This window comes from Mus caroli, unplaced genomic scaffold, assembly GCF_978045245.1.
Source record: "Mus caroli unplaced genomic scaffold, Mus_caroli_1 scaffold_13, whole genome shotgun sequence".
Lineage (NCBI taxonomy): Eukaryota > Metazoa > Chordata > Mammalia > Rodentia > Muridae > Mus > Mus caroli.
Window position 1 is genome coordinate 38233442 of NW_028227268.1, and position 19521 is coordinate 38252962.

General features: G+C 40.8%; 1 protein-coding gene across 8 annotated transcripts in view; it reads right to left on the minus strand.

The window, feature by feature from the left end:
* Positions 1 to 19521, minus strand: part of Acaca (acetyl-CoA carboxylase alpha) — a 275396-nt gene that overhangs the window by 132719 nt on the left and 123156 nt on the right. For all 8 annotated transcript variants that reach the window (XM_029483172.2, XM_029483174.2, XM_021178351.3 and 5 more), the window contains 10 exons: positions 17229 to 17379; positions 15413 to 15516; positions 9831 to 9912; positions 9274 to 9419; positions 7224 to 7374; positions 5959 to 6093; positions 5035 to 5181; positions 4103 to 4291; positions 3315 to 3415; positions 2563 to 2651 (listed from right to left, as the gene is read on the minus strand). In XM_029483172.2, the coding sequence (XP_029339032.1) occupies positions 2563 to 2651; positions 3315 to 3415; positions 4103 to 4291; positions 5035 to 5181; positions 5959 to 6093; positions 7224 to 7374; positions 9274 to 9419; positions 9831 to 9912; positions 15413 to 15516; positions 17229 to 17379 (1295 nt within the window). The remainder of the gene's footprint in view (positions 1 to 2562; positions 2652 to 3314; positions 3416 to 4102; positions 4292 to 5034; positions 5182 to 5958; positions 6094 to 7223; positions 7375 to 9273; positions 9420 to 9830; positions 9913 to 15412; positions 15517 to 17228; positions 17380 to 19521) is intronic.

Sequence of the window (19521 nt, forward strand, 5' to 3'; positions counted from 1 at the left end):
CCTGGAATTCTCTGTAGACCAGGCTAGCCTTGAACTCAAAAATCCACCTGCTTCTGCCTCCCAACAGTACATGGAATGAACAGAAATTCTGGAACAGACAGAAGTAATCAGCTGTTTCCTGTATATGATGTGCTTCCTGTTTGTAGTTCGATGAACTCCTCCTATCCTGCGGTTTTAAGGATATCCTAAAATGTCATACTTTTGCCTTTTTGATAAACATTTAAGTCTTTACTTGACTTGAAACTGGTTTTGAGCATCTGAAATGAGGTACGAATGTCGGGTTCATTGTCTTGGTATTGCTACTGATGCTTACCTTTCCTCATGATCACAATGCCCATTGTATCACGCAATGAGTAGCAAGCGTACGGATTCTGGTAGTTGTGTTTCATCTATAAGTCTGTCCTTCCACAAATGTCACAGCTGCTTAACTAATATGGCTTTATAGTAAACCTTGGTATCTCATCTGGCAAATATTTTGTGCCTTCTATTTCTTTAGAAGCACATTTTGTTACTGTGTGAAACGGGATCTCACTAGGGAGCCCTTCAGCTTGCTGTGTGGTGTCCAGCCTGATCTTGAATGAATAGCAATCCTCCTGCAGATATCTTCTGAGTGCTGGGATTACAACCTCACCTATTTTAGAAATATCTTAGCTATTGCCAGAATTTTGCTTAAATTTTAGAGTGACCTTGATAAATTTCACAAAGATCCCTGAAAGATACTTATTGGAATGTCAACAATTAACAAGTGGATTCAGGGAGAGCCAGGATCTTTGTAACAGTGTCTGATGTTGAGGTTGACCTAGATAGTCTTTAATATTATTCATTCATTAGGAGCTCCTGCAGAAGAGGACTGAACATTTTTGTTGTATTTGTGGCTTTATATTTCATGAATTTTAACTGAGATTTTAAGTGATATGTTTTTCAAGACCGTTTTCCTAAACAATTACTGTAAAGAAGTCTTTTCTGGTGGGATCTGGTAGCACAGGCCTTGAGTCTCAACCCTTGGGAGCCAGAGGCAGAAGGATCTTCTATGAATTCAAGGCCAGGGTGGTCTACATAGCAAGTGGCAGGCAGCAGGGCTACAGAATGAAACCCTGTCTCAAAAATAAGTAAATAAGTTTGAAAAAATAAAACCTTTCCTGAAGTGTTGAGGACTGAACCCAGGGCCTCATGCATGACAGCCAAGTGCTCTAGTCTGGTGGTGCACCCCAGCTGCAAGTGAATTTTATATATTCGATTTTTTTCTTCTTTTTGAGTCAAAGCCTGCCTCTGCCTCCCAAATAAAGGCACTCACCACTAAGCCCTATATGTATGATGTTTGTACTTAGAAATTTTGTTTGGTTTTAAATAATTTAGTAATAAATCTAGGGGGTATTTTGAGCCTTCCAAGTAGACACCTAAGCACTCATGAGTCCTCAAGCCTTTTTATTTTTTTAAGACAGGGTCTCATGTAGCCAAGGCTGGCCTTGAATCTCCCAAGTCTTAGGATTTCAGTGGAAAGCCATCTTGCTCTAGAATTTCTTAAATCCTTTTCTTAACTTTCTGCAATAGCAAGAACTCCCAGCATGGTGCTGAGTGGACACAGTGAAACCAGAGCCCTTGTCCTAAAGTTGATGTTTTAAACATCTTGCCACGACGTATGACATATCACATGAAATGGCTGTGGATCTGCTAAGGATATAGCTTAGTGATTTTTTATCCCCAGCATAGGAGAAGTGGGGACATATCAACAGGAAAAATATCATGTCATTCTACACTGAATTTTGTCCAATTTCCCTCCAATTTCTTGAGATGATGAACCTGTTCATTCTTTCTTATTCTACTAGTACATGATAAATAACATCATCGGCTGTCCCTAAATTCATCAACCTGGCTTTTTAAAAAGCCTATTGATATCTACTTGTGGAATTTTACTGCTCATGAAGGGTGGAGACATCTTATATTTAAATAATGCAAAAGTTAACAGAAGAGATAATGTTAGGTGCTATTTCAATTTTCTGGTTTTACACTGCCATCTTGTGGTACGATGCCACAAATGGCAGTCTGTAGCTTTAAAATCGTAACCAAGGTATTTCACTCTTAAAGAGCATCCATCATTTAGTGATGCTCTTCAGAGAAAGCCAGGGATAAATTCCACCTAAATGACACACTAAAAAGCAGTGGAGATTTTGAGCTCTTCTCATATGCCTGCGGTTCAAGCCTTGGATTAACTGCTGAGAGGCAAGCTCTTCAGACAGGGAATTTCAATTCCAGGTTGGTCATGACTCAACTCTCACTACACACAGTCAAGCAGATGTCAACAGAGAATGCTAATCTCTCTGAGAACAATTATCTCAAGCCTTCCTCAGAAGCACACTGAAGTTCCAGTCTCTCCACTGTTGTCAGTACTCTTTTTCATGCTGGTGAAGTATGGAAGTTTTAGTTTTTAAGGGAATTAGTGAGAGAAGGAAAAGCTTGTTCAAGGGAAGGAAATGTTAGTAACGGCATGAACTGCCTTTGCTCTTACGTGGTATTTTACTCAGAACTGCGACTGTCCTTAGACAGGCCTCAAGATGGACTTACCATTCTGAAACTGTGTCTCTACTCGCAGGTACTGCCGGAGCAGATCCATCACCACAGCCTTCATGTGGCCACGGATGCCACTTCGGTACCTATGAATCAAGACAGAGCAACACCATTAAAGGAACCCAGAGGCCACACTTATTCTCCAGATTGTCCCTGAACTGTTCTCCCACTAAATACAGGGTATACCTATAGCTTATATTTTCAGGTTGAATATTATTAATTTAAATTGTAAAGTGAAAACTAACTTCAGTACAGAGGAAAAGGAATGTAGAAATAGCACCCCCCCATCACACAACCCTGGACTCCATACCCAGATCTAACGGCAGCCTGACTTAGCTCCCACTGCTGAGGAGAAGTGATAGTCATGCTTAAAATGGCTAAGGGACTTTTGAAAAGTTTTAAGTATCTTAAAAGTTGAAAGTGTTCTAGACAGCTTTTTAGTCAAATACCTGGATCCATAAAATAGAAAGAATAAATACCATGTTTGAGTCTCCATTAGGAGAAAAACTAAGCTCATCAACATAACAAATGAAAAGAAAACAATAGAATTTGGGGGCCATAGTAACTGACAGAGTATCATAAAGACAGAAATAATGAATGAGTTCAGTCACAGATCTAAGTAGTAACAAGATGTAACAGACTTTCTGAGAAATAAAGTACTTTCTTTTCTCTGAAAGTCAGATTGAAGTAAATCTTTATGCCCAGTTGAAAACAAAGAAAGCATGAGATCTGGAGACCCACGTGACTACCTCTGCACCAGCTGGACAATGCTCTGGGTGTTCATGAAGAAGACTTCCCGCTCAGATTTCCGGTTCAGTGTAGCTGCATGACTATCTAGGATGTTGGCGATCTAAGGCATAAGAAATAAGAAAAATGAAGCTCCTCCTGCCCACGGGAGCCAGTGCACAAACCTCTGCATCAGCACCACTACCAAAGAGTCTCCTTGGTTACATCATGACAAACCCTGTGTCTGACATGTTGTCAGTACTATTACGTTAGTACAAGTTTAGACACTTGCTAAAGAAGCAAGCACTTTCTAAGCTTTTTTCACTCTTTCCAAGATAGACTAAGGACCACATCATGGAACTAAATTTAGCCAGAGAATGTGATGGGCAAGAAGATGTCTAAGGTCAAAACCCACACCTCACTCCTGGTCCCTTTCTTGCCCACCTTTACTCCCCATGTCACCATGCATTACAGGCAAAGGGCAAAGATGCTGTTGAGGTGGTCGGGAAGTGTCAGGCAAACACATTACCAATATCATGGCTGTCAATCTCACAGAAACACGTCTAATTAGGGGCTCTCCCTGAAAGCACAGTGATATGGAATACATAGTCACAGTGCTTTCCTCACACAGTGTGAGATATTTTATAGGTCACATATAGTAACTCAGATACTGAGGCAGGTTTATGAAGGATTCAATGCTTTCAGTGGTAAAATCACAGACAATAAGGAGTAGCCAAACAGAGAGGCCTCCTAGAGCATGAACTCTAGTGACTGCCGGGGGAAAATGATGACAGTGTTGCCCCATAAATACCTGCTGACTGGGAAACTGACACAGGACTGATGTGATGTTGCTAGCATACTGAGCCATTTCCTTCTTAATAGACTTCTCCACATTGAGGGGGATCCGGCCAGAGACACTGGTCATGATATCTTGCAGCTCTAGCAGAGGCAAGGAGGGGTCTCTCAGAGTCTTCATCAATCTTTCTACCCAGTCTTTTACCTGTGCAGAAAAAAATAATCAAATGGGATGCAAAGGCAACACAATTCCCCAAATAAATCAGATCCCTGAATCTCCTGCACTACAGTGCTGGTGCTTCCTTTAGATTTACATAATGTACGTGAATGTGCACCACATAAGTGAGTGCCTGAGAGCTCCAGATGGTGTTGAACCATGTGCATGCCGGAATCCGTCCTCTTCAGAGGAACAAGTGCTGTAATCCTGAACCATCTCTGCAGCCCCCTGTGCTCACTGTAAAATTGCAGCCTAAGCATCAAATACTATCCCAGTCTGTAGTTCAAAAAGGAATAATCCCAAGCAAATGACAAAATTAATAAACAAGGATTTAAAATGTTAAGTCCAGTCAGGCATGGTGGTACATGCCTTTAATCCTGGCCTTTGGGAGGCAGTGACCAAGGTAGAGTCAGGTCTCTGTGAGTTCAAGGATTGCCTGGGCTACATAATAGTGAGTTTAAGATAGCCAGGGCTACTTAGAGAAACGTGGGGAGATTACAAATCATATAACTTTTTGCTCCTAAAAAAAATTCTTCAAGAGCTGAGGGCGTAGCTCAGTGGTGCAGTGATCACACAAGCATGTTTGTTTGAGGGCCTGGGTTCGATCCCCAGCATCAGAAAGAGTGGGAAAAATCAATCTTAAAAGAGAAAAAAAATTCCTCCTGAGACTGTAAACTCCTCTGGAGAATGAACACATTTGTATATCCCCTCCCCAAGGGAGCAGTTCACACCCTGCTGCTGAAGAAAGGGTCTGGAAGGCAGTATCCATTCATCACATTGACCAGGTTATCCAGGACATAGTGGAAAACTCGATGGAGCTTCTCGCCTCTGAGAGCTGTGCTCTGGATCTGTGGTAGACTGCCCGTGTGAAGCTCAGCCTGTGGTCACAAGAGATCATCGGTCATTACCTTCTACTCTGGGTACAAAAACCACTGCAATTCAGTCACCATCAAAACTGAGACATCCCTTCATGATACACACCTATTTGGAGAAAAGTCAGTGGAAAAAACACTGAGAAGAAGACAGAATCTCGGGCTTATATTGGCTAATGCAAGCTCCAGGCCCACAATTCTGTAGGCACAAATATAAGGCATAAAATTGGGAGGAACAAAAAATGATTAAGAAAACGCTGACATGAAGCTAACCATGGTGGCACACACTTGTAATCCCAAAACTCTGGGAGATAAAAGGCAGGAAGAACAGGAATTCACGATGGAAACAAGGGAAGAACAGGGCCTGGGGAGATGGCTCAGTGGATAAAAGCATTTACTGTACAAGCATTAGAACCTGAGTTCAGACTCCCCAGGACCCACAGATAAACGCTGAGTGCAGCCACACAAAGCACTGTGCTTGCTTGTCGGGGGCAGAGGGGTGAGAAGCAGGACTGCTGGGAATTGCTAGCTACCAGCCTAGCTCCAGGTTCAATAAGAAAACCCTGTCTCCAGGGAATAGGGTAGAGCGTGATAAAGCAGGACACTCAATGCCCTCTTCTGATACACATACATGTGGATAGCACATAAACACACTCTCACACACATGCAAAATAGGACAGGAGGAGGGAAAGGATGGGAGAGGCCGAGGAACCTGCAAACCAAGCACCGCCAAGCTACCGTGTTTTTCACCCTCGAAGCGGTTTTCAGTGCCTTCCTCCTCACCTGTTGAACTTTACTGGGGTTGTCCAGTTGCATTTTGGCTATCACACAGCCAGGGTCAAGTGCTGCTCCAGGTCGCTTGACATAATGGATGCAGCCAGATTCTACAGCTGTTAAAGTCATCACCATCTTCATTACCTGTAATGAAGATGTAAGTTAGAGCCTGATCTCCCTTTACGGACATGAACAGTTTAAAGGTCAGGTTTCTCCTATCTTCTCAATTGGAAAACACTTAATTTAACACCCCAAAATAGAATCTATCAAAATCTCCAGGCAATTGGTAAATTCCTCAGAAGAAAATCTAAGGGCTAATAACAGATACTGACTCCTGGATTGTTTTTAGGTTGTTGTCCGTTTTCACGGATCATTTTGTCCAAAACTCACTCTGAAGCTGAGGATGACACTGAACTCCTGACCCTCCTGCCTCCCACGTGCCTAGCACTTTTCTAACTTTTAAACACATTTTGCTGCTGTTTGAGAATCTGTCTGTCTGTCTGTCTTCGTGATAGCAACATTTTTCACACTTTTCTTTCACCTACCACCAGCCCAGTAAATACACCTTCTAAATCTTTCAGAAACATCTCTTGCAGTGTCTTTGCGCTAGGCCCATTTCAGGTCTAGAGTTCTTTTTAAAATTTACCATGAGATGTCCCTCCATAGCATTTACCGCTGATACAATCCCCCAAACTATCACCCTAGAGACTAAATCTCATCATATCATTTTGTCCAGCTCCTTGAAGACAATTCCCTTCCATAGGAAGCAACTTTACCTGCGCTCACATCAAACTTTAATCTATCCTAGTCAGTTCTAAAGCTCACTACCCTGCTTCGGTGCCTTGGGTTAGGTTAAACACTGTATCCTGTGCGTCCTCACCTGATCTAGCTTTCTGTCTTCATGGGAAGGCCAGGCAAACATCTCTTCTTGTGGGATGTCTTTCCTTACCCCGAACCTTCTCTCTGTTCTTAGACATCATTACTCACCTGCTCTGCTCCCACTTCACCTATCATACTTTCTCTGTGTAGCCAACAGCTAGCATAACATCTGTCACTTAGTACCTTCTCAGCTCTCTATTGCTACTATATTTTTAAAGCTCAATTTTCTTTACTGTCAAAGGAAAATGGTGATTTTTTTAAATTGTTTTTAAAATCTTGGGGTGACAATCCACATGAAATGAACTGATGATCGCTTTTTGTTATTTTCAATCCTAGTCTACCACCATCAATCTACATTCCCTCCCAGGACCCAACAGCCTATTCCCCACCCTGACCTCAATCTCTGCATAGCACTGGCCAGCAAACACATGGCCGCCATCTTCCACAATATACTGGATTAACTTCCCAGCAGACGGTGAGCGCATTACAGATGGGTCATTTTCCTTCTCAAACACACAGGTTTTATTGCCAATTGTGATTCGGTATCTAGAAGATAAGTATAGCAGGCAATCCAATAAAGCACTCAGGTTATAAAAAATTAGAGAAAATGTCAGTCTTAAAAACAACAAAACAAAAACCACACAGAAAGCCGGGCGTGGTGGCGTACACCTTTAATCCCAGCACTTGGGAGCCAGACGCAGGAGGATTTCTGAGTTCGAGGCCAGCCTGATCTACAAAGTGAGTTCCAGGACAGCCAGGGTTATACAGAGACACCCTGTCTCAAAAAGACAAAAAATACCAAAAAAAAAAAAAAAACCCAAAACCAAACCACACAGAAAATACTATCACATATACAATGCAGACATATAATTTTTAAATTACATGTTTATTTTATTTAGTTTACATGTGATTGTACCATGTGTGGGCACGTGCAGTTATGGAGGTCAAGGACAACTTGCAGGAGTGGGTACTGTTCTACCATGTGGGTTCTCAGGGATCAAATTCAGGTGTCAGGCTTGGCAGCAAGGGCCTTATCTAGCTAGCTCTCTTGCTGGCCCTTACTTACAGTTTTAGTATCAATCTTCAGTTAAAAGTCGGAATAAATTATGATTTATTCATATGATGGAATGTACTATAACCATTAAAAACAATAGATATATATATAAAAATACAAAGATAATGATAATATAATAATACCCCTTCCCTCCTTCTCTTCCTCCTATATAGCTCTCTCAATGAAAGGACCTCACTATGTAGTCCAGTCTGGCCTCAGTCCTCTTCAGCCTCCTAAATGCTTAGAGTTACAGGCATAAAATACCAAGCCCAACTATAACTAACACTCATGGAACAATAACTATATTGTAGGCAAGGTTTTAAGCACTTCAAGTGGTTTCAATTCTCACAGCAGTATGGTTGGTGTGATAAACTGAGAGGGGGGAGAGAAAGGAAAGGAAGGGGAGGGAGGGGAAGGGGGAAAGCGAGAGATGCAGGAAGGGCGCTGAGAAGGTACTTCAGTTGGTACAGTGCTTATCTAGCATGAAGAAAGCTCTGGGTTCAACCCCCAGCACCACGTAAACCAGGTGTGGTGTGTGACGTAACCTTAGCACTCAGGTGGTGGAAGCAAGGTCAGAAAGAAGTTCAAGATCACCTCTACACAGCAAGGCCTGAGCTATGGGACTGCGGGTATGTGGGAGGGCAGATGGCTCAGTGGATAAGAACACTTGCTGCTCTTGCAAAGGACTGGAGTTAAATTCCCAGCAACCACATGGTGGCTCACAACTACCCGAAACTCCAATTCCAGGAGATTCAACTCCTTTTGATCTCTGCTGGCTCCTGCACACACACACAGTGCATGTACATATACTCAGGCACACATAAAACAAGTATTGATTTAAAAAAGAAAAAGCACAAATAGTATTTAACAGATATTTATTTGTGGATTATATGTAAAGGAAAAATAGTATGCACCTTTATGTAATTCTTATATACATTACATAAATTCTAATAAATATTCAAGAAACTATCAACTGTGGTCGTTGATTTCGGGGGGAACTTATTTTTCATTGTTCCCCACTTTGGGGTGGTAGAGAAACATGTTTCCTTTCCTTAACAGGGAGAATCTCACTAAGCTCTATATGCTGGCTGGGCTTCATATGCGTGTATGAACTCCTAGGCTCCAGTGAGTCCTTCCCTCAACCTCCCACTTCAGCCTAAGTAGTTGAAAATCTAGAACACAATACCCAACTTGAGACATGTTTATAATTACAAAAGTTTTTGTACTCTTAAATTTTAAGTATATAAAACTTTTTTTGTTGTTCTTAATTGAAAATGAACATGCCAAAAAATAAACAAACAAAAAAGCCCCACCTGGAAAAATCCCAGGAGCTAATGAATAGTGAGAGGAAGAGTTAATCCAACAGCAAACAACCCGGCCTCATCACTCACCTGTCCACCTCTTCCTTCATGTATGTGGTGTAACTGCTGCCGTCATAAGACAAGAGCAGGCCACCATCACTCAGCCGATGCACATCCACTTCCACACACGAGCCATTCATTATCACCACGTAGGAGTTGGGAGACTGCCGAGTCACCTGCAGTAAACAAGAGCCAGAAAGCCAAGCCATGATCCCTTCCCAGCACAGCCTTTCCCTCAGATGCAGCTGTAGCATTTACAGGTACAGGTTAGGACAGCTGTCAGCGAGAGTGATAACGCTAGTGCTGCTTGCCCCTGTCCTGTTGTGGGCAACCAGCGAGTGTCGGCTGCTTTTCTCTGTTCTGGCTGTTCCTTGCCTCTGCATACTTTTGGAAGTATGTCACGGTGAGAAATAACTGGATAGATTTTCATAGAATCACTAAATACTGTCACCAATGGCTATATTATTGCAATCCGTAAACAAAAGTGAACTTTTCTCAGTCTCTCAACCTAAGAAAACTAGTTTTGAAAAAAAAAAAAAGAGAGAGAAGACAGAAACTAAGGTGTAACTTTGGTGGGGATTGCATACCTTAAGTACATATTTGATTCCTTCATAGATAAGTTCAACATCTACTGTGTTCAGAAGTGTGTGAGCAGGAAGGACTTGACCCCTGAAAGAATGACAATATATGACATACATATTTCTATAAAGTTCTAATAGGTTATAAAGAAATCTCAAAGATTATTGATTGTGATATTTCCTGAAATAGTAAGAAAATACCTAGATGATTGTCTGTAAACGATTGATCATATAAATTATGAAAAAATACTGAAATTTCTTTTCTACATTTAATCGTGGTAAGATATACAAACATACAACTTACTGTGTGTAATGAAGAAAGCCTGAGTGTGTGAAGTTCTGACTGAGTGTATGCTATTGACATGAACACAGACTTGCCAAGGGCCCCAGGCCTCAGACTCATGGGAAAATGGTAAAGCCTTCCAAGGGTGAAGCTCAGAGAAATGGCAAAGCCTTCTCCCTCTCTCTCTCTCAGTCCTGGGGCAAATGTTGACAGTGTGTGCAGAACTCCCACCACAGCTTTCTTTCCTCAGACATTTATAGCCTGAAGACTGTTCCCAGAAGATACTGTGCCTACCAAGATGACCTAAGCCTGTATCTCTCCTTGATCTAGCTGCATACCATAAATCCTGCTTCCCTGTTTATCCATGTGTAATAATCCTGCCACTTTGTTCAGCTGTATGCAATAAACCCACCTTTCTGTTCAACTGTATATAATAAACACATCAAGCTTCCGGGAGGCTGCAGTTTCATCATTAAGAGCCCAGTTCACCTGACTCCAGATATTTCCCTAACCATGTATCTGTCTTTGTCTTTATTCCCTCAAGGCTCACTCAGGTCCAAGCCGCCGGAAGCCATACAAGGACACAGCAACTTAATCGTTTTATATGTATAGTAGTATATAGTCTTAAGTCACATCACTGTTCACTCTACTAAACAGTGACTGCATTTATCTAAGTGTCTTCCTAGAACCTGGCAAGTTCTGTTTCTAAGAATTTTGATATTCATGATACCTCTTTTTTTTAAAGATTTATTTATTATTATGTCTAAGTACACTGTAGCTGTCTTCAGACACTCCAGAAGAGGGTGTCAGATCTCATTACAGATGGTTGTGAGTCACTATGTGGTTGCTGGGATTTGAACTCAGGACCTTCGGAAGAGAGCAGTCAGAGCTTTTACCCGCTGAGCCATCTCACCAGCCTTCATGATACCTCTTGATACTAACATCATTCACTTTTTCTTTGTGTGTGTGAGTGGATTATTTCACTTAGTCCAAACCTCAGAGTTCCTCTGTTTCAGCATGTGTTAGAATGTCCTTTAAGGTTTGATAATATCCTGTGATGGATATACAACCACCACTATTTGTTTATCCTATTCATCATGGATATACAGGCTTTTCCTACTGTGCAGTCACTATAAACAGCACTGCCATGAAAATGTAGGCATCTCTCTGAGAATCAGCTTTCAGTTCTTTTGGTATATCCAGAACTACTAGAGCTGGACCACTATAGCAGTTTGATTCTGAATTTTCTGAGGAATTATAATTCTGTCTACCATAGGGGCTGCATTGTTTTACATTCCCGCCAACAGTGCACAGGGATCCCAATGTCTCCATATCCTTGCCAAAACTTATTTTGTGGTTCTTGATCGCAGGCATGAGAGTGAGGTGATAATTCATGAATGTCCTGAATTGCATTTCCCTGATGATCAGTCATGCTGAGCATCTTCTCAAACACATACAAACTATTATAGTCATTAAAAAGAAAGAAGCTTTTCACATAGTGATAAGAAACACTAAAAGATACTATTAAGTGAAAACAAGCCAAGTGAGGAGCAGTTAACTAATGGGCGTGGCAGGCTGTATTTATGCACATATATGCACAAGAACCAAAGAAAGAGACCATGAATCTGAGAGGGTATGGAAGGGGTTGGAGGAGAAAACATGGGAGAAGCTAGATAGAGGAAAGAGAAGGGGGTAACTACAATATTATATTTTAATTAAGGTTTAAATTAAAATTTTAAACCTTTTTAAATTTTTAAATTAAAATTTAATTTTTAAATTAAAATTTAATTTTAAATTCTAAATCTTTTTTAAATTAAATTTTTTAATTAAATTTTAATTTTAAATTCTAAGTCTTTTTTAATATTTTCTATTTGTTTGTTTGTTTGTTTGTTTATTTTATGTATGAGTACACTGTAGCTGTACAGATGGTTTCGAGCCACCATGTGGTTGCTGGGATTTGAACTCAGGACCTTCAGAAGAGCAGACAGTGCTCTTATCTGCTGAGCAATCTCACCAGCCCTAAATCTTAAAAAAGAATAAAATTAGGTTTAAAAAAAAGCAAGAGGAAGCTGGGCGTGGTGGCACGCACCTTTAATCTGAGAACTGGGAGGCAGAAGCAGGACTCTGCAGTTCAAGGCCAGCCTGATCTTCAAAGTGACACAAGGGCTCTATTACACAGAGAAACCCTGTCTTGAAAAACCAAACCAAGAGAAAAAAACTATTATTGTTATTATCATTATTACTAATGAGATAAAAGCAGAAGGTAAGAAATAAACATCACAGGCGTATGCTTAAAGAAACCCATAATGAAGATTGGGTACAGGGAAGGACACTGGATATCAAGAAACAAATTAGTAGATGCTTTTCCACTATGCAACTTTTTGAAATATAGAACTTGTGAATCTATTTATTGATCTTTATGATGAACTTGCTAGGCTTAGTGGTTCATTAACACCTATAGTCCTAACACTTAGTAGAGCTGGTCCTGGTGGTGTGGGTTCAGTAGAGCTGGCAGGCTGACTAACTCAGCTAGCACACAGGCCCAGATCCAGGGCTTTGATTTGGCCTGCCCCAACATCTGCCCAATCTGTGAGCTGTTGAAGCTTGTCAAGGGGGCAGTCCTGCCGAACCAAAGCTGCAGGATCTCAATGACTTGGGATAACTGCAGGATATCCAAGGAGTCAGGTGAGGATCCAGTATTGATAGTGTAGCAGAACCCAGAGGCCTTGAACCAGACCAATGAACATTTGCAAGTAAAGCTGTGTGGGCAGAGGTACACTGTGGCACATCACGGCTTCCACATCGAGATTTTTATAAAATTATTCTTTATTTTTTATTTTCTTTAGAGGGAGAGGGTGAAGGGCAGGAATGGAAGGACTGAGAAATAATTTAAAAAAGAAGAAGGAGGAGGAGAAGGGAAAATGAAAAGGAGGAAAGGGAGGAGGAGGAAGAAGCTGCAGCAGCTACTACAGCTGCCACAGTAGAACATCAGTTTAAGGCCAAGATCCTGTCACAAACAAACAATTTAAGTCAAACTTTGAAAAACCAATAAAACAAGGAGTACTAAAAAGAGGACAGTTGAGTTATTGGTAGCCAGTACAGATGGGTAAAGAGTATGCACATTATGTGTACTGGTCACACACTAAGAAAAACAAATTATGAGGCCAGGAGTGGTGGTGCACACCTTTAGTCCCAGTGTTCTGGAGGCAGAAGCAGGCAGAATTCTGGGAGCTGGAGGCAAGCCTGGTCTCCATAATGAGTCCCAGGACAACAAGGGCTACACAATAAGACCCGTCTGAAAAGACAAAAATAAATAAATAAATAAATAAAAAATAAAACAAATTATGCCATGTATTGTGGAATGTGCCTATAATCCAAGCACTTGTGTGGTACAGGCAGGAGGATTGTGAGTTTAAGGGCAGCCTCAGCTGCACAGTGAGTCTGAGGCCAGCCAAGTCAACAAGAAACTGTCTCAAAATATGCCCTCCCCAAATACTAATTTCAAAACTCGAGTTTACAAGATGAATTAAAAATGGAATGTTGGAACTGGCATAGCCTTCGAGTGAGTGCTTGCTGCTCTTCCTGAGGACCTAAGTGCAGTGTCCAGAGCTCACATGGAGTGGTTCACAACTGGCTTTGAACTCCAGCACAGGAGACCCAGCAGCATCTTCTGGCCTCTGCACACATGCACACACATGTGGCATTTATAAACACATGTAAGTTTTGTTTTGTTTTATTCTTTTTAAAGAACATTAGGTTCAATGGGTTGATACATCTATAATGCCAGCACTCTGGAGTCTGAGGCAAATGGACTCTGGGATAGAACCATCCTGGGCTACTTAGGAATTCAATGCCAACATAAGGAGACTGCTTCAAAACAACACAACACAACAAACAAAAAGAACACTAAAGGATGTGTTAATGCATTTTTACATGCATAGGGAATCCAGTTAACTAGGTTAGAGATGCATGTTGAGGACTGGAAATGAAAAGGAATGGACTGGTGAGGGGGCCAAGGTGTGCAGGAAGTTGAAAGTCATACCTGGGGGTTTAGATTTGAGTCAGAAAGGAAATACAGGCTGCTGAAGGCTTTAGTGCATGAGAGTAACATAGTGAGATGTTTATCACAGGGCTTGAAACCTCAGTTTAATTTTCAAAACTTTGCTTCTTTTCTTCCTTTCAGATACTCTGAAAGGGGGCTGATATAAGTCTAACAACACAGAAGGAAATAAAAGTGCGTGTGGTTAAAATGTGTGGGTGGGATTAGCCCTTGGACCGTTCCCCTAGGGACTTGGGCAGAGATTAGCCTCTGGAATCAACATACAAAATTAGTTCAGCTTCATACATGTCTGACCCTACACTTGAAAGACTTTCAAGGTCATCCTGAATATCAGCCTCAATAGTTTCTTCCTGAAATGCAGTCTAGTTAATTCCAAAGATATTCAGGGTTTACTGGTAGGGAGAAATGGTGGGTTTATATCACCATGCTTTGAGGGGCTCTGCTCAGGAAAGCGTGTTTGGTGCAGCTGGATTTCAGTGTTTGAAAAGCGAGATTAATCTCAGAGCTGAGGAGATCCTTGCTGTAAAGGCACGAGGAGGGTCGGGGTTCAGATTTGCAGCATCTATGGAAAAGCAGGCACAGTGGCATGTATCTAACCCAGCACTGTGGTGATGACCATAGAGGAGGCTGGGGAGTGAAGACAAGCATATCCTGGGAGTTCACTGGCCAGCACACCTAGCTGAATTAGTGAGCTCCAGGCTCAGTGAGAAACTGTGTCTCTAAAAATGAAGTGAGGCCAGATGTATAATTAGTACATGCCTTTAATCCCAGCACTCATGGGGCAGAGGCAGGTGGATCTCTGTGAGTCGGAGGTCAGTGTCTCATAATGAGACCCTGTCTAAAAAAATCAAAAAGGAAAACAGGAACACAAACAAACAAACAAACAAACCAAAACCAGCCAACCCCCCCAAAAAAACCCATAAACATAAAATATAATCAAGAAAGATACCTATTATCAACCTTCGGCTTCCAACCACATGTTTACACATGCAGGTCTACATGCACATACCCACATGAACATTTACATAACAAACACAAACACGCTTACAAAAAAAGAAAAAGTGATCTATTTGACTCTGGTATAAACTATTGCCAACCAGCCCCTCTTTCCTTTGCTACCCGTTCAGGAATAACAAACAACCAGTAGTCATAAAGTGCCTGGAAGCTGCAGAAAAACAAATGGGCCTTTGAGTTATAGTTCTGTACTAAGCCCTGATTGGCTATCATGGAGGCAAGAAGGTAACTTACCTCTCTAAGGAGTGAAGGAAGTTTGAGATGCTGTTCCTCAGGCTCACATCTGCTACATGGAGAGCCCCACACACAACTCCCAACATGGTGTCAGGTCTCTCTGCCTACAAAGAACAGAGGACACATCAAAAGCATGGTCACATGGCACCACAACCACTCTAATAAAATCAAGATCAGGTTTATTATGAAGAAACATTCTTATTTCCATAGTAATTTTTTGGAGCCAAGCATGGTGATATACACCTGTAATCCTAGCATTTGGGAGGTGGAGGCAAGGAAAATCAGGAGTTCAAAGGTCATCCTTGACTACACAGTGAGGTTGAAGCCACTTTTATTTCATTATTTTATTTGCCTGAATGTGTATAAATGCCCCATGCATGTGCCTGGTACCCCTGTAGGTCAGAGGTTCAGCATCAGGTCCCCAGGAGTTACAGGTCACCATGAGCCACCATGTAGATACTGAGAACTGAACTCAGGTTCTCAGGAAGAGCAGTAAGCACTCTTGGAGGACAAGTCATCTGTCCAGCTCCTATGAGACCTTATGAAGCAATAAGAAAGGACTGGGTGTAGATAATGGGCAAGTTATTCAAGAAGACATAAAGCCAATTGTTCTAGTTCTCTCTTATACGTTTCCTTTCTCTCTTCCTTCCTTCCTTTCTTCCTTCCTTCCTTCCTTCCTTCCTTCCTTCCTTCCTTCCTTTCATTATTGGTAGTGGACAAATGCATAAAATATATTGGTAGTAAAACTCACAATGTGAAATTCTACAGCTCTAGAATAGCTGTTTTAACTATAGTTCATTGAGATGTATAAACTTTGGGTCTCGTTAACTGTCACATGAGGTAATTTTTAATTGCAAGGTTTTTTATGATAAACATAAATATTTTAAAAAGAAACAAAAAACAACAAACCAAAAAATCTGTCCATTTACCTTTAGAATTTGAAGAAATTTTTTAAAATAATTTTCCTTCTACTCACTGCAAAATTTTCATTGAGCAAATCAGATTAGCTCAAAAACAGACTTTTATGTATGAAGAAAAAAAAAAGAATCTAAAATACAAAGATTTAATGTGTGTAAATTTATTAAGAAAACAAAATGAAACCAGGCAGTGATGGTGCACATCTTTAAACCCTGCACTTGGGAAGCAGAGGCAGGAGTTCAAGGCCAGCCTGGTTTGCAATGTGTGTTCCAGGACAATCAGGGCTACACAGAGCAGCCCTGTATTAAAGAGAAAAACACCTACTGCCAGCTTGATGACCTGAGCTTGATTCCCAGAACCCAAAGAGTAGAGATGGAGAGATCTGACCCCTGGAAGTTGTCCTTTAACATCCACTTGCGCCACTGCATATACTTCATAATACAATAAATAAATAAAATGCAATAAAAGTGCTTTTTAAAAAAGAAAATGAAGTGTTATATAGTCAAAATGTTGGCCTTTAGCCTTAGATGAATCTAGTAATTTAACCAAATTTATAAAAGAAAGTGAAGCCGCCAGCAGGATAGCTCAGAAGGGTAAGGGTCCCACAAATTGGTCTCTGACATCCACATGTGCTTGCCCCTCTCCCACAAAGACTGTGTAGTATAGATACAAGAACTCTCTTTTGACTTGCGAATGATAGATGATCATTTTAGCAAAATAAGCTACATCCCCGGCCTGAAACAAGAACTTATAAAGTGCTAAAACCAATCTGAATCCTAGATTTTTCCAGGTAATAAGGAGTCATTTACAGTAGAATCAAATCTCATCTGATGTCAAGCCCTGATGATGATAGGAACCTATAAAAAACCAATCCCCAAACAAGAGGAGAAGCACACACCTGCACTTTCTCTGCGATCAGTCTGTCCAGCCAGCCAGTGTCGATTCTGTTCAGCTGAAAGCTTTCTGTCTCCAGCAGTTTGATGAGGTATTCCACTGTAGTTCGAAAGTCACCCCGAATAGACAGCTCCTTCAGTGCTACCACCATATTTCTAGGGGAAGAACAGAAAATATTGTTACAGCAACAAATATTTTGGTGTTTCTCAATCATTTGAAAGAATTGTTTCATTCTTTTTGAGTCTTAGCAGAAGGACAGATAATTCCAAGGACAGATTGAGGGTACAGACGTAAGTCTGCTCATTTTCACAAACTCCAGATAGGAGAGTTTCCAAGAAGTCAGGAAACAAAAGTTGTGATTGATATTACCATAAGAGCACTGGCAAATTGCAAACAATTTGCCGTAAGAGTAGAGACAGACCTACTTTTGATTTTCATCATTCTATTCATTTATTGCTGACTAGCTAGAACCAGGGTGGCACTTATTTTCTATACCTTAACATCTTATTTTATCAATTTATATATAAGTTCTATGTAACAAAACAAACTTAAAAGGTATAATTTAGTAAATTTTGACAAGATTTCCTATCTGCCTTGTTAAAGAAAAAAAAAGAAAGAAAGAAAAACAACAGACTGGAGTTGGCTGACACAGATGCATGCTTCTTTAATTCCCTTCTCTAAGGCCAATGTAATCATACTTGCTCACTTCATAGTATAGTAATTGCTTGTCTTTCTTCCTCTGGATTATAGTACCATGAGAACACAGACTCTATTTGGTCTTTACTGTATTGTCAGGCCCAGCACGGTGGTATCTGTTGACTGTGGCAAATTTATGAGCGACTGGAGAAAAGGAAGAATAAAGCAAACAGACCAAAAAGGAAAATAGGTGCTTTGTTTCGAAAACAGTGCAGCTAAAAAGAGGGCTCGCAGACAGTGAGAGAGGCAAATCTGCCGATAGAAAGGGAATATATAAACTATATGCTTATTGTTCAGGGGATATAGTAGAAACAACATAGATATGTATGGTACTTATATTATGAGAAACGGTGTTGGATGTGTAGGCTAAGACTATTAGAGAGGAAAATCTAACGGCCAATGATAGAGTACAGATTAGATGCCACAAAGAAAGCTCTGAGCTAAAAGAAAAATTTCTGGTACAGTATCAGGAAGCATCTATTGCAGAGACTATTTCAATATGATAAAAGGTGACCTAATTTCTTTTCTTCTATAGAGAAATATACAAGCAGACCAAAAGAAAGTAGTGAGAATTCTGACCAAGGCTTTGGACATATCCTGTAGAATAAATACAATGTCCTGCTTAATCAAGACTGAAACAAAAATGCCAATAGAGGCCAGCCTGGAAACACAAATGAGACAGGGAAAGTGAAGGGGGACTGTCTAAACTACTCAACTCATGTCCCAGTTAAATGAAGCAGCCACATGAAACTTCCACAAGCTGGCTAAACAGGTTAAGGCACCTGCTGCCAAGCCTAATTATCAAAGTTCAATTCCCAGAATCCACACAGTGGAAAAACTGACTCCTGCAGGCTGTAAACACACACACATACAAACACACCCACACACACTCCACATCAGATTATTAAAGCAATATAACGCACTGAGAGGCAACTTTATACATTTTTTTTCTAATAGCACTATAATAATTTTGAAAATTTTCACACATAGTCTTGAATAAATGTAAAGAAGTATAACATACAAAGCACAGGAATAATCAGACCTCATCACTTTTGGAAACACTGTTACAAGCTTAAGAACTGGACTGGAGAAATGGCCGAGCAGTGAAAAGCACTAGCAGCTCTTGCAAAGAACCAGGGCTCAGTTGTCAGCACCTACATGGTAGCTCACAACAATTTATATCTCCGGTTCCAGAGGATCTGACCCCCTCTTCTGCCCTCTGTAGACACCACCATGCATGCGGCTCAAATAAATATATGCAGGGAAATTATTCATACACCTAAAATTTAAAAAATCCTAACAGCAATAACAACAACAAAATCTCTTAAGACTATTAAAGAATACTAAGGGAATACACATTCTGTGTACAGTTCAAAGGTGAAAGGAATACTATTAAATCAGGGGCCTAGGCAACACACCATTAAAGCTTTAACTGACACAGAAAGAGAAGTTTGGAAGTAGCTCAGTAGCAAGTATGCATAAAATCCTGTGTTCAATCTCTAGCACCACAAAGAAAAACAGAAAGGAAGGAAGAAGCAGGAGAGAGAAGAGGAAGTAGGGAGGGAAGGGGAGAGGGAAAGCCAGGAAGGAAGACAGAGTGA